Here is a 15327-nt window from a genome sequence, read left to right on the forward strand (position 1 = left end):
ATGGAATATCTCGAATTCTAATGTACTCTTAAACTTCACTTTTTAAAAGTCTATTTAAGACCTAACAAGAATTTGTGTATAAAAATTCAATGAATAAAACATTACCTTCTCAACAGTTTTACTCTTGGGAAAAAATTGTTTCTATCATCCAGTTCTCCTGCCTGTTTTTGGGTACTTCTGAAGCCTGTCCTCTCTCTTAAGGCAATGCAAATAAAATGTAAGCACGCCTTGATTTGCATCATCCTTGAAATCTTTACCTTTTGTGCTCTGTTGGTAGGCCCAAGAGTTAAGCCACTCCTTTCTGAACCAACTTTTGCTTATTATCTACTCCACAGAATACCAAAGTGAAAGTGCCAATAATCAGCCATTTTTGGCAATTTCATGAAATTAAAACATTACATCACTGGATACAAGTATATCCTCACATGCACCAAACTTCCTCACACAAACTACAGGCACTCTCTCTGCTCAACACCTTCCATACTTCTTTCTTCTGTCTCTTCTGTTTGTGCAACAATCTTTCAGCCTACATAGGAAGCTATTAATATATAGATAGCTATGTGCATTCATGTCTCTGGAAGTTTGAAAAACATTCCGAAGACAGAAAACTGAGAATGAAACTTTATTTAGTCATTTTGGCGTACAAATGAAACTCTGGAAATTCAAAATTAACATCCTTGCCAGTTCATTTCAATTGACGAAAATGAAAAGTCTTTGTTAAATTTCATGCAACAGCTGGGGGGTGGGGAGTTCATAAAAAAGATAAATTGTATATTTTTAAATGGTGGTTGGGGGTAAAACAGAGGTTGTATTCTGGACATTGACAATAAGGAATTTCTAAATTACAAAAAGGAAGAAAAGAAATGAATAAACAGAGAAGGAAAAAGCACAAAGAACAGAAAATGAGAAAAAAATACCATTTCAAGACGCTAGCAGTCAAAAACCTTGAACACAAACAACGTACATAAAGCGACAAGTGTTAGGAAAATGAAACTGAAAATTGGAATCCAAATTTTCCAGATAAAGTAGTCTTTAAAAAATAGACATTAAAGCATTTGAGTAACATAAATATTCAGCTTGATTTAATAATCAACAAAGAACTTTATACCCTTTCAACGAATTACATAATTTGCAAATGCTTATGGCCTACCTATATGAATTGATGATATTCTAGGACACAAAATTTCCAGATGTGCATAAAAAAGAAATCATACAACCAAATTCTAAAATCAGAATGTCATGAAATTAGAAAACAAGAGGATAAGAACAAAAGAATCATTTGAAAATGAAACAATATTCTTACGTAATTCAAAGAGGAAACTGAATAGAAATTACAGTCTACAATTATAAAGAGAATATGGTATGTGTAAACCATTAGGATGTTGCCAAAGCTGTCCTCAGAATAAAACCTATAACCTTATAATATTAAATAAGAAAAAGCTATGAGAAATTATCTAAGTATATACTACACACACAGAAAAGAAACAAGCCAAAAGCAAGGTAACAAAAGGAATTAAGAAGTTTAAATATATAAATTAAAGAATTAGAAAAATTAAATAACTGCAATGGAAATAAAACTAAATATTGAAGTTTATAAAAGACCCATAAATAATGTCTTGGCAAATATTTTTTTTTAAAAAAAGAAGGCATAACGCTACAATAAGAAAAAAATGGTAATATAACTACAGTAAGAACGATTTTTTTTTAAATTGAGAATGATAGCTAGAAAATAAGCTTTGAGGGCCCAGGGCCCAGCACCCTGCCCCCTCCTCCACTACTGAGATACATGCAGTCACCTACATGACCAGCAACAGGCCTGAGGGGGGTGGGGAGAGCATTAAAACTTCCCTCCCCTAATCACTGTTAGTAACCAAACCTCAGAAGACCTTGTTGTATCCAAATCTTGCAAGAAACTCCACTGTCACAAACCTTTAGAAGCAGCCCCTCCTTAGCATGCCACACTCTCTCTCTGTGGAATGGCAGAAGGGTGACTTCACTCCCCTGACCCACCGCCATCGGGATGCCTTCTGTTTCATAAGTCCCTAATTAAACTCACGGGCAACTCCATGCCAAGTGTGAGCTTTGATCTGAGGGCTAATCTGGGTTGGAACATAAGCTTACCCTAGCTGAGCCTAGCAGTCTACTCTTTGTATTTAGTTCCCAGGACAAATACAAAACTTTCTTAGTCCCACTTACACGAATAAGACAACAGAATAGCATCAAGAACACTCTATGGCCCAGTGAATCATTCCTCCTCTAAAGAAAAAAGTTTGACATTCCTGAGGATCATAGCTAAGAAAAGAGTCACGAAGACCCTGCATGTAAGAGCTTGCATATCGATACCTAAATCTAATCACAGAAGCTGGAACAACAAGGCGTGCCTGAGAAAAAACAAGATTGAAAAATTGCGCAGGCCCTCCTCACAAAGATCCAAGGTCACTGCTAATCTGACAAGAATGAATCATGTGGACATTGCTTGGTTTTTAGCCCTTACCCATTTTCCTTTACCTATAAAAACCCTATTTCACATCCTCACTTTGAACTAGTTTTGGGAAAATTCCTCTAGTTCCTTGCTTGTATACTTGCAATAAATCATCTTCACAGTGACAGACATCCTTCTTGTAGCTCTGGGTCAGGCAGGCCCTTCTATTGGAAAGAGCCATGCTTGCATTATCAAGAAGAGACATGCAATCTTATGCCAAAGATTTAAAAATTCTGTATGAATTTGCTATTCTAAGAAAATACAAAAAACCAACAATTCAAAAAGATTCAAGAATGCATGAAGTCTAAAACATTAGACACGTTATTAGATAATTCCAAAGGTCCTCGAACCCTAATAACAGAATAATGTAAGAAGAAAATTCTGTAAAACATAGGAGCAATATAAAAAATTACACAAAAGACTAATTCTTTAAAAAGATTAGAAAAATCTTAACTATAACATCAGTCAAATGAATCTAGCTATATCATAATGTACAATGGCCAAGCAGAATTTAGTTCATGAACGTAAAATGTATAACTTAAAAGCCAAAGATAATAATTTCTAAAGAGATTAAAGATGTATCTGATAAAATTCAACAAGCATTCCTGATTGAAATTTAGCAAAATATGAATAGAAGAAAATCCCCATAATCTAATACGGTTCCCATAGAAACCTATACCAAACACCATATTTAAACTACTCCCATTAAATTAAGGGATAAAACATCCCACTATTTTCCAACATTCTGGATTACAGAGGGTCTTAAAAAAATATTAAAACAAAAAAAGAAAAGGATCATCTTCACGGATTCTTAGTAGGCATTAGATTTTATCGCTGGAAAATATCTCGTCATATAGTAGTGATAGTAAGAAACTTCATTTCTTTAATGAGAAGGGAGAAAATGATCAAAGAAACTGAAAAGACATTTGAGAAACAGACCATATATTAATACAAATTTACCATATGAAAAAAGGTATCATTTCAAGAAAAGACTGAACTATATGCTACTAGGTCAACTGGTATTATATTTGGGGGTAAAAATCATTAAGATATCTTTGCCTTACAGAAAAATAAATTCCAGTTAGATCTAAATCCAAGAAGCAAAATTATAAAAGTTCTAAATGACTGAATATTTTTATAATTGTGCAATGAGGAATGTCTTTCTAACCATAATCAAAACCACAATTTACATCTCAATACAAAAACTTAAAAGTTCTACATAACAAAAGATCACTTAAATAATGATTGAAGAGATGAGAGACCGATAGAAAATACCTGCATATATATAACACAGAACTAATATCCTTACAATATATAAAAAGGCCTTAGAAAGCAGAGAGAAAAAATGCACCAAGAGTATAAACTGGCAATCAATAAATTACAAAAAGGACAAAAAACACTAAAGAGATGCAGAGCAGAATATGAAATAACATTTCATTTCTTAAATTACAAGTGTTTGCAAACATTGAGGACTGATGGCTCAGTATGCCGAGCCCTCTATCTTGGGGCTTGCCCTTATGAAGCTTATTACTACAAAGAAGAGGCTAAACCTGCTTATAATTGTGCCTAAAAGTCTCCCCCTGAGTACCTCTTTGTTGCTCAGATGTGGCCCTCTCTCTCTAGCTAAGCCAACTCAGCAGATGAACTCACTGCCCTCCCCACTACTTGGGACCTGACTCCCAGGGGTGTAAATCTCCCTGGCAATGCAGGATATGACTTTGGACCCAGCATCCTGGAATTGAGAACATCTTCTTGACCAAAAGAGGGATGTGAAATGAAATGAAATAAAGTTTCAGTGGCTGAGAGATTTCAAATGGAGTGGAGAGGTCACTCTGGTGGGCATTCTTATGCACTATATAGATAACCCTTTTTAGGTTTTAATGTACTGGAATAGCTAGAAGTGAATACTTGAAACTGGCAAACTCCAACCTAGTAGCCTTGACTCTTGAAGATGATTGTATAACAATGTAGCTTACAAGGGGTGACAGTGTGATTGTGAAAACCATGTGGATCGTACTCCCTTTATCCAGTGTATGGATGGATGAGTAGAAAAATGGGGACAAAAACTAAATGAAAAATACGGTGGGATGGGGGGGGATGATTTGGGTGTTTTTTTTTTACTTTTATTTTTTATTCTGATTCTTTCTGGTGTAAGGAAATGCTCAAAAATAGATTGGGGTGATGAATACATAACTATATGATGGTACTATGAACAGCTGATTGTACATCATGGATGATTGTATGGTACGTGAATATATCTCAATAAAATTGAATTTAATTAAAAAAAATTTACAAGTGTTTGTAAAAGGGTAGGAGAAAAGGATTCCAGAAACTCTTGAAGAAAAGTGGTGAGGACAATTCAATGGTATGTCCTATAATAGGGGACTAATTTAGACATTTAAAAAAATCTATATGGAGAGTTAAGGGAAGCTGCCCAAATACATAAAGTATAAAGAGCAAGTTAAAGAACACAGTATACAGTATTTACATTTTCCACTTGTGTAGCAAATAAATACATGTTTATATGAGTATAGAAAAGAAGTTTGGAAAAGTATATACCAAACAGCTAACAGTTAACGTAGAAGATAGAATTCAAGGGGGTACATTCATTTTGTGAGGTCTGTTTTTGGGAACATCCTCAAGATACAGATGATGAGGAAGATTAAGAATTTACCTGTCATTTTTTCAATGCCTGTAACACTTGTGATTATACACACATATATGTATATATGGATGTGCATGTACATACTGTATTATGTATGTAAGCACTTTGTTTATTTTGTAATCCTTTGTATTATTTAAATATTCCATAATGACCTATAATGACCAGGTATTACTTTATCAGAAAAATAAAAAGTTATTTCCTTTAGGGGTTAAAAAAAAAAAACCCCAAATTTAAAGAAAAAATGACAACAAAAACTACTTCACCAGTGACTTAGTTAAGCACATTTAAAAACACAGAAGAGAAAAAAACCTACCCGAATGATGAATCTGATTGCTGCACATCCAGAAGTTGCCATGACTTTTGCACTATTGGGGACGAGATTAAAAAGTGTAGGTACAATGGCCTCAGCGCCATGATCAAACTTGTTTCCCAAAACTGTTGAAAGATGGCTACAAAGGAAAACAAACAAATGTTTTTTAATAGTTTAACATTAAATGTAAGCAGGACCATAAAATTTTAAAATACCTTCTACTGATATAGTTAAAGAATTTTTATTGTAATTAGTTCTAATTGCAGGAAAAAAAAAGGGAGAAAGAGAAGTGCAAATGTAATATATCCCTTTCTTTACATCCTTTAACTCGATATTTCAAAGTTGAAATTTGGAATTTTACTCATCTCTGCAATGGCACTTGGAGAAGCAATCTGCTCTCAGAATTTAACTATTAATTCTGAGTATAAAACAGGTCAAATAGCTGATTGCCCTGATTTTTTTAGTTGTTACCCAATAAATAATTCTATTTCAATGCCCCATCATCAAATTCAACATATTTTAAAAACCAGTTCAAAATCTTACCCACATCAATGCTCCTCAAGACATTCTTTACTTCTATTAATGGTATCACCACTTTTTTAGCAACAAACACTTCCTGACATCTTTGGGCTAGGATTTCAGAATCCCTGATTGAAAACACAACTCTACTGGACAAAAGTTGGTTGGCTGATCTTAAGGAAATCTGTCTTCTCTCTCCAAATTTGTAGTTAAACAACTAATTTAGCTTTTAATCATTATGATTTGAGTTAAAATACTAGGAAGGATGCTGTCATCACTCACAGCTCTGACAGTGCTTGCTGTATTGGTTAATTTTAAATTTGAATTTTAAATTCAAAGAGGTATTCAAGCTCAGACCTATTTAATAGTATTCAGTTATAATTTCCATTCCAAACGTCTAACCTCATAAACAAAAAGGAATCACAAATTAGAAGCAGGGAGGTGCTATTTGTACTACAAATCAAGGCTCAAGTCAATGGGTCTTTTCTAGTATATCTGTTGTGTTCTTTTGGTCTAATTTAGTGCCAGCATCTCACTGCCGTAATTAATAAAGCTTTATAGTAATTATTCCAATCTGGTAACATAAATAACTCTCACTATATTTTTGAAGTGAGTCCTGGTCATTCTTGGGTCTTTGTTCTTCCATATGACTTTTAAAATCAAAACATGCAAGGAGTCTGAATGGAACTGTACTGAATCTATCTGAGGATAGATCAATTTGGAGATTACTGCCATTTTTCAATACTGAGACTTCTTAATTATAAATATAGTATAAATCCTATATATTTAAATCTTCTTTAATGCCATGCCATCATTGATTTTTTCTAAAAACATCTTGAATATCTTTGTTAGAATTATTCCTAAATAAATTATATTTTTCTTATATTGTACATATTATTTTTTTGGAATAGCAAAAACCCTTAACTTTGATGAAGCCTAATTTATCAATTTTTTGTTTGTTTAATGTTGGTGCTTTCCAAGCCCTGTCTAAAAAAAATATGCCCTCATCAAAATTGTGAAGATTTTCTCTCATGTTTTCTTCTTCAAGGTTTGAAAGCTTTTTAGCTTTTTTGTTTAGTCCTGTGATACAAGTTATTTTGGGTATAATATGAAAGTTAAAGTTCACAACTTTGCCATATAAATATCCAATTGTTCCAGCTACATTTCTCAAAAAGGCATGCCTTAAACTTGTGACATTATCGTGCCCTTTGTCAAAAATTAATTAACCATATACTGTGGGTCTGTTTCTAGATTCTATTGGTTCAACTGATTTATGCTCATCCTCATGCCAATACCACTGTGTTTTGATTACTGTAGTTTTATATTAAGTCTTGAAATCAGGTCATCTAAGATCTCTGATACTGTTATTTTTTTCAAATGTTTTGACCAAATTTAAAATCTGCTTGCCAATTTCTAGAAAAACCTGCTGGAACTTTGATGGTCTTTCTGGGGTCTTTACTGAAGGCCTGGGTGTTAAACAAGGTTTCCGGCTATTCAAAACTTGAACCTCTTCAAGCCCCATGAGTTCTAAGAATTGTTTATCTTATAGCTCCCAGGAAATAGTTCTTCCCAAGGAGTTGTATCTTCCATATTCACAGATGAATAATCAGCTAGACTCATGGTATCCCTTATGCAGACTGCTATAGATCTATTTTGTGTATCTCTCTTCTTTCCAGCACTCTGCCCTGCAAATTCCAGCCCCTCAGTCTTTTGAAACTCCAATCTCTGTTACCGCAACTGTTAAGACTTCCCTGCTGTACTTGGGTTCCCCCTCTATTCTCCATAACCCTGAAAGTAACTCCAGGCTAAAACCATGCCGATCATACAGCTCACCTCATTTGTTTCTTTCTCTCAAAAATCACAGTCCTACGCTGCCTGCTTTCCAGTATCTATAAACAGTTGTCCATATTTTGTTCAGTTTGCTGGCTGTTTTAGGTGAGAGGGCTAGTCCATGCCAGTTACTGCAACACGGGGAAATGGAGAAGTCTCATCATGATTACATTTTATGGAGTTTTGTCTTGCTCATTAGAGATTATTATCCTGGGTACACTGAGATGTATCCAGCAGCTCTGCTTAAGTTCTTAATTATAATAATTTATCTATAGATTCTCTTGTGGTGATCTACATGGATAATTATATCATCTGTCAAAAATTGCAGTTTCATTCCTCCTGCAATCCCAACAGTTTTTATTTTTTTTATTTTTTATTTTTTTTTGCTATTCTGGCTAGGACACCTAATACAATCCTGATTAGAAATATTGATAGTGGGTACTTTTATCTTATTCCCTATCTTTGAAGGAATGCTTTGATGATACTAGCATATACAAACAACAGTATTTAGGGTCAGGAGTGGTGGTAAAGGAATTTAAGTGTTCTACCATCCTTGTATTGTGGACAATTATAGATATAAAGTTTAGATTTTGATAAGGTAATGATACATATTGCAATTCCAGGATAATTGCTAAAATATAAGAAATGGAGTGCTTAATATCCAAATTATTAAGAGAAAATTAAATATAGCCAGTGTTCAGACCTGTTCATTTTCTTTTGATACTCACAGAATTAATGATCAGAAATCCACCAGTAGGTTTTTGAAATATAAACACATTTTAAGGCTGGCATTAAGAACTTGTAAGAAAAACTTTTAAAAAGAATTACACAAACTAAATCCTTATGTATAACAAAAATGATTTTCGTGGATCATATTTATGCTTTCTAAGGTTATCCTGCTACTGTTTTACTTGGGCACAGAATCAATGAGTACTAAATTCATTCCTAAAAAACATATCACAAAAAGAATACACTTACGCTACAGTAATGCAAGCTTCTCTAACCACCTGGGATCTAAGATCCTTAGCTGAAAGTTTAAGCGCTCCATCCAACAAACGTAAATGTTGGAAAAAACAATCATACTGTGCAGCTCCAGCAACAAGCAATGATCGAATTTTCTTAAGCTGAAACAAAGAGAATTTTCATTATTGAGATAAAAGGTGGAGGGGTTAAAAAAAAAAGGAAAAAAGTGCCTAAATTTCATTACTCAAACACAATAAAATAAAATGAATCACCTATAAAATTTCAGTATATGTACATAACTATATTCAGACATTTTAATAGCATTAAATATATCTTGTAAATAAATCTGCAAACAAAAAGGGCTTTTGGGAAAGAACATTATAGATTCAGTTATATGCATAACAGACACATGTAATATATTTAAGTAGACAAGCAAATTTTAGAGTTTTAAGGGAGCCTTTTGGTTAATCGTAGTAAAATACACATAACATAAAATTTAACATTTTAAAGTGTACAAATGAGTGGCATCAGTACATTCACAATACTGTGCAAACTTCACAACTATCTAGTATGGGAGTCTGCTTTTAAAACTGTCAAACTGGGAAACTATATTCATCCATAAGCAAAAGTACAAAAACAAACCAACCAAACATTAAGCCATCATCATGTCCATATTTTAACATTATCACACTTAATTTGTTAAGTAAATAGCTCTTTCTTCCTATATCCACATCTTTAGCATTACTTTTTACTATAAGATTGTCATGCTTTTTAACGTAAACTCCAGATATATGTAATAAAATTACATGAAAAAAGACACCCACAGGTACATGTGTGCTTATATATATTAAAAAACTAAAAGTTCACTTAAAATCATCGTTATAATATATAATTTCACATTAACTTCTTTAGTTTTCTAAATTTTTAAACATGTCTTTAAAATAAAATTCCAGGAGATGGAAGAAGATGGTGGCATAGAGAGGACTGGAAGTTAGTGCCCCCGAAGCAACTAATAAAAAACCAGAAACAACTAGTAAATGATCTGGAATAACTGCTTGGGAGCAATCGTGATTGCCCACACACTGTGCACCAACCTGGATTGGGCGGAATGCCTGGGATTGTAGCATGGAATCTCTGAGTAGAAACTGCAGACCCCAGCTGGGAGCCCTCTCCTCCACGGCAGGCGAGCTGCAAAGCCTCGCTCTGATAGAGAGCGGCACCCTCTGAACAAGTGAATATACTCAGTCCAGCTCCAACTGGGGTTTTAATTGGCAAATGTGGACTGCTCAATGCAAGCTGCAAATCCCCAACAAGCAGACACAGGCTTTTAGTGACGACTGGCCTTGAAGAGCCAGACAACTTCTCTTTCCCCAGGAGGGGGAGCCCAGAGGACCGGGTGCTATCTCTGGCCGATCGGTGAAACTGGGGGCAGTGGACTGACCCTTAAAGGGGGTTTTCTATCCCTTTTTCTCTCTCTCAACCTGAGAGGTTCAATGGAGAAAGCCTCAGCCATTTTCAGTTTGCAGCACTCAGACCCAGACAAGGGTGGGGATAGCAGAGTCAAAGAGACAAAGAACCTATTTAAATGCAAATGAAAACTCCCTAAGGGGTGTATCTTCCCTAAGAGGACAGAGGTCATGCCCAGCTCTACTACCTGCCTTCCATTCAGAACCAGACCCCAGGGCCTGGGGGAAAACTTAAGCTGAGAATTAAAGGGGCCACACCTCCTTACACCATTTGGGAGCAACACGCTGACAGGAGGCATCTGCTGGGCAGGTTAGGAAAAGTACAGCTTCTTGAGGCATCACAGGGTGTGTCAATCTTCTAAGACACACCCTCAGAGAAACCTGGTGTTGAATATTTCCTCCTTCTGGAACCTGAGCTGGTTCTGGTCTGGGAAAACCTGATTAGGGTAACCAAGGAAACCAGATACCTAGAAAATGGAAAACTACAACCTACACTAAGAAAAACGAAGGTATGGCCCAGTCAAAGGAACAAACTTAGACTTCAACTGAGATACAGGAATTTAAACAACTAATGCTAGATCAACTCAAAAAGTTTAGGGAAGATATGGCAAAAGAGATGAAGCGTATAATGAAAAGACTAGGTGTACACAAGGTAAAAATCAAAAGTTTGAAAAAACAACTGGCAGAATCTATGGAAATGAAAGGCACAACACAAGAGATGAAAGACAGTGGAGACATACAACAGCAGATCTCAAGAGGCAGAAGAAAACACTCAAGAACTGGAGAACAAGAACACCTGAATTCCTACACACAAAAGAACAGCTGGGGAAAAGAATGGAAAAATATGAGTAACATCTCAGGGAACTGATGACAACATGCAACACTTCAATGTACATGTCATGGGTGTCCCAGAAGCAGATGAGAAGGGAAAGAGGGCAGAAGCAATAATAGGGGAAATTATCAATGAAAATTTCCCATCTCTTATGAAAGACACAAAAATACAGATCCAAGAAGTGCAGTGTACCCCAAACAGATCTGAATAGGCCTATGCCAAGACACTTAATAATCAGATTATCAAACGTCAAAGACAAAGAGAGAATCCTGAAAGCAGCAAGAGAATAGCGATCCATCACATACAAAGGAAGCTTGATAAGACTGTGCAGATTTACAGCAGACACCATGGAGTAAAGAAGGCAGTGGTGTGATACATTAGGATACTGAAAGAGAAATACCACCAACCAAGAATCCTATACCTGGCAAAACTGTCCTTCAAATACGAGGGAGAGTTTAAAATATTCTCTGACAAACAGACAATGAGAGAGTTTGTGAACAAGATACCTGCTCTTCAGGAAATACTAAGGGAGCACTACAGACTGATAGGAAAAGACAGGAAGGAGAGATTTGGAACACAATTTGGGGTGATGGTAGCACAGCAATGCAAGTACACTGACTATATGCTTGAAAGAGGAAGGTTAGGAGCATGTGGAACACCAGGAGGAAAGAAAGACTGGGACTGTATAACTCAGTGAACTCTACAGTGCTCAACAATTGTGATAAAATATACAAATATGTTTTTTTGTGAGGGAGAACAAACAAATGTCAACCTTGCAAGGTGTTAAAAATAGAAAGGTTTGGGGGGAAATACAATCAATGCAAACTAGAGACTATAATTAACAGAAACATCACATTATGCTTCCTTTAATGTAACAAAGGCAATATACCAAAGCTAAATGCATGTAAGGGAGGGGTATGGGACTTGTGGCATTGGAGATGTTGTCTGACTCTTTATTCTACTATAGTTTAATGCTATCTTTCCTTTTGTTGCTTCCCAGCTCTTTTTTCTTTTTTTCTCTTTCTTTTTTCTTTTTCTTTTGTTTCTCTACCTTCTTTGACTCTTCCTCCTGCTTTGTGGAAGAAATGGAGATGTCCTTATATAGATAACTGGTGATGGTGGTGAATACATAAATACATGACTATACAGGGAACCATCAATTGTTTACTTAGGACGGAATGTATGGTGTGTGAACAAAACTGTCTTTAAAAAAATGGGCTGATGAAGAAACCTTGAGGGTACTATATTGCGTGAAATAAGTCAGACACATAAGGACAAGCATTGTATGGTCTCACTGGTATGTACTAATTATAATATGTAAACTCATACACACAAAATGTAAGTTACCAGGATATATAATGAGGCTAAAGAATGGGGAGCAGTTGCTTATTATGAGCAGAATATTCAACTAGGTTGAATTTAAATGTTTAGAAATGGACAGAGATGACAGCAGCACATTGTGAGAATAACTAACAGTGCTGAATGGTGTGTGAATGTGGTGGAAAGGGTAAGCTCAGAGCCACGTATGTCACCAGAAGGAAACTGGAGGTTAAAAGATGGGAATGTATAAAAGAGTGAACCTTGTGGTTGGCCATATCTGTGATTAACTGTACAAATATCAGAAATCTCTTTCATAAACCAGAACAAATGTATGATACTATAACTAGAAGTTAATAACAGTGGGGCATATAGGGAAAAAATATACCTATCGCAAACTATATACTACAGTTAGCATTATTTTAACATTCTTTCATCAACAGTAACAAATGAACTATACCAATACTATGGGTCAACAATGGAGGGAGGATGGTTAGGGGTATGGGAGGATTTGAGTTTCCTTTTTTTGTGTCTTTATTTCTTTTCTGGAGTAATGAAAATTTCTAAATGCTGAAAAAAAATTAATTGTGATAATGGATGCACAGCTGTATGATGGTACCAGGGGTAACTGATTGTACACTTTGGATCTTTGGATAATTGTATAGTATATGAACAATCTCAATCATAAACATAAAATAAAATAAAATTCCAGATGAATTAAAGATGTAAATATAAAAATAAAACACTATAAATATTAGAAAAAAATTGAAAGAATATGATTATAACTTTAGAGTGTGTGATGGAGTTGAAACCATCATAAACAAAAGAAAAAATTCAGAAAGCATATAAACAACATCAATTACTACCAAAACAAACACAATATCATAAGAAAAAATTACCTTTTCTACAATAAAGTAAGAAAAGGACAAACAGCCTCATATTAAATTAAGCAAAATAAATATATGAAAATGTGCTATATCTTATTAGCAGATATGAAGACTACATCATTTTCCCCAATCAGATTGGCAAAAATTAAAAAGACTTAAGTGCTTCCAGTATCAACAAGAGAACTAAGTTCTCAAAATTGTAAGTATGAGTATGAATGAATAATACCTTTTTTCAAATTATTTTGGCAGCATCTACTAAAGTAAAATTGCATCTACTTTTTACCCAACAATCCTACTTTTTAATATGTAACTTATAAAAGTAAAAGAACCAGTTTTAAAAATGTGCACAAGGATATTTATTGCAATATTGTTAAAAATAGTAGACACACACACACACACACACACACACACACACACAACCAGAAAAAACTAAACTAAAAAGCAACTACAATCTATCAGATGGGAAATGGTATATATATATTTCCTGAAATCTTTTATATACCTAAAAGATATGCTCTCAATAAATATTTGAGCAACTATTATGTACTTGATACTTACACCAAGTATGCTGGATGGGCATGATGTGTGAAGCGAAAAAAGGCAAACTATTAAGTCATGTATCTAGTATGATCTCATTTGTTTTTTTTTTTTTTTTTATCATCATTTTATTGAGATATATTCACATACCACGCAGTCATACAAAACAAATAGTACTTTCGATTGTTTACACTACCATTACATAGTTGTACATTCATCACCTAAATCAATCCCTGATACCTCCATTAGCACACACACAAAAATAACAAGAATAATAATTAGAGAGAAGAAGAGCAATTGAAGTAAAAAAGAACACTGGGTACTCTGTCTGTTTGTTTCCTTCCCCTACTTTTCTACACATCCATCCATAAACTAGACAAAGTGGAGTTTGGTCCTTATGGCTTTCCCAATCCCATTGTCACCCCTCATAAGCTACATTTTTATACAACTGTCTTCGAGATTCATGGGTTCTGGGTTGTAGTTTGATAGTTTCAGGTATCCACCACCAGCTACCCCAATTCTTTAGAACCTAAAAAGGGTTGTCTAAAGTGTGCGTAAGAGTGCCCACCAGAGTGATCTCTCGGCTCGTTTTGGAATCTGCCACTGAAGCTTATTTCATTTCCTTTCACATCCCCCTTTTGGTCAAGAAGATGTTCTCCGTCCCACAATGCCGGGTCTACATTCCTCCCCGGGAGTCATATTCCACGTTGCCAGGGAGATTCACTCCCCTGGGTGTCTGATCCCACGTAGGGGGGAGGGCAGTGATTTCACCTTTCAAGTTGGCTTAGCCAGAGAGAGAGGGCCACATCTGAGCAACAAAGAGGCATTCAGGAGGAGACTCTTAGGCACAATTATAGGGAGGCCTAGCCTCTCCTTTGCAGCAACCGTCTTCCCAAGGGTAAAACTTATGGTAGAGGGCTCAACCCATCAAACCACCAGTCCCCTATGCCTGTGGTCATGTTAGCAACCATGGAGGTGGGGTAGGCGAATAACCCTGCATTCTCCACAGGCTCCTGAAGGGGGCACTACATCTTTTTATTTTTTCCTTGTTTTTCTTTTTTTTTTTTTTTTTAACTTTCCCTTCTTTTTTAAATCAACTGTATGAAAAAAAAAAGTTAAAAAGAAAACAAACATACAATAAAAGAACATTTCAAAGAGACCATAACAAGGGGGTAAGAAAAAGACAACTAACCTAAGATAACTGCTTAACTTCTAACATGTTCCTACTTTACCCCAAGAAAGTTACATAATATAGCAACATTTCTGTGAACTTGTTCCTACTATATCCATCAGAAATTAACAGACCATAGTCATTTCTGGGCATCCCCAGAACGTTAAATAGCTTATCTGTTCTTCTTGGATTATTGTTCCCCCTTCCTTAATTGCTCTCTATTGCTAGTAACCCTACATTCTACATTATAAACCATTTGTTTTACATTTTTCAAAGTTCACATTAGTGGTAGCATATAATATTTCTCTTTCTGTGCCTGGCTTATTTCGCTCAGCATTATGTCTTCAA

General features: G+C 35.2%; 1 protein-coding gene across 15 annotated transcripts in view; it reads right to left on the reverse strand.

Moving 5' to 3' along the window:
* CLASP2 (cytoplasmic linker associated protein 2) overlaps positions 1-15327 on the reverse strand; it is a 279413-nt gene that overhangs the window by 155128 nt on the left and 108958 nt on the right. For all 15 annotated transcript variants that reach the window (XM_037846856.1, XM_037846829.1, XM_037846847.1 and 12 more), the window contains 2 exons: positions 8785-8930; positions 5461-5596 (listed from right to left, as the gene is read on the reverse strand). In XM_037846856.1, coding sequence (XP_037702784.1) covers positions 5461-5596; positions 8785-8930 — 282 coding nt within the window. The remainder of the gene's footprint in view (positions 1-5460; positions 5597-8784; positions 8931-15327) is intronic.

Source organism: Choloepus didactylus, chromosome 1 (genome assembly GCF_015220235.1).
Source record: "Choloepus didactylus isolate mChoDid1 chromosome 1, mChoDid1.pri, whole genome shotgun sequence".
NCBI classification, from domain to species: Eukaryota; Metazoa; Chordata; class Mammalia; order Pilosa; family Megalonychidae; genus Choloepus; species Choloepus didactylus.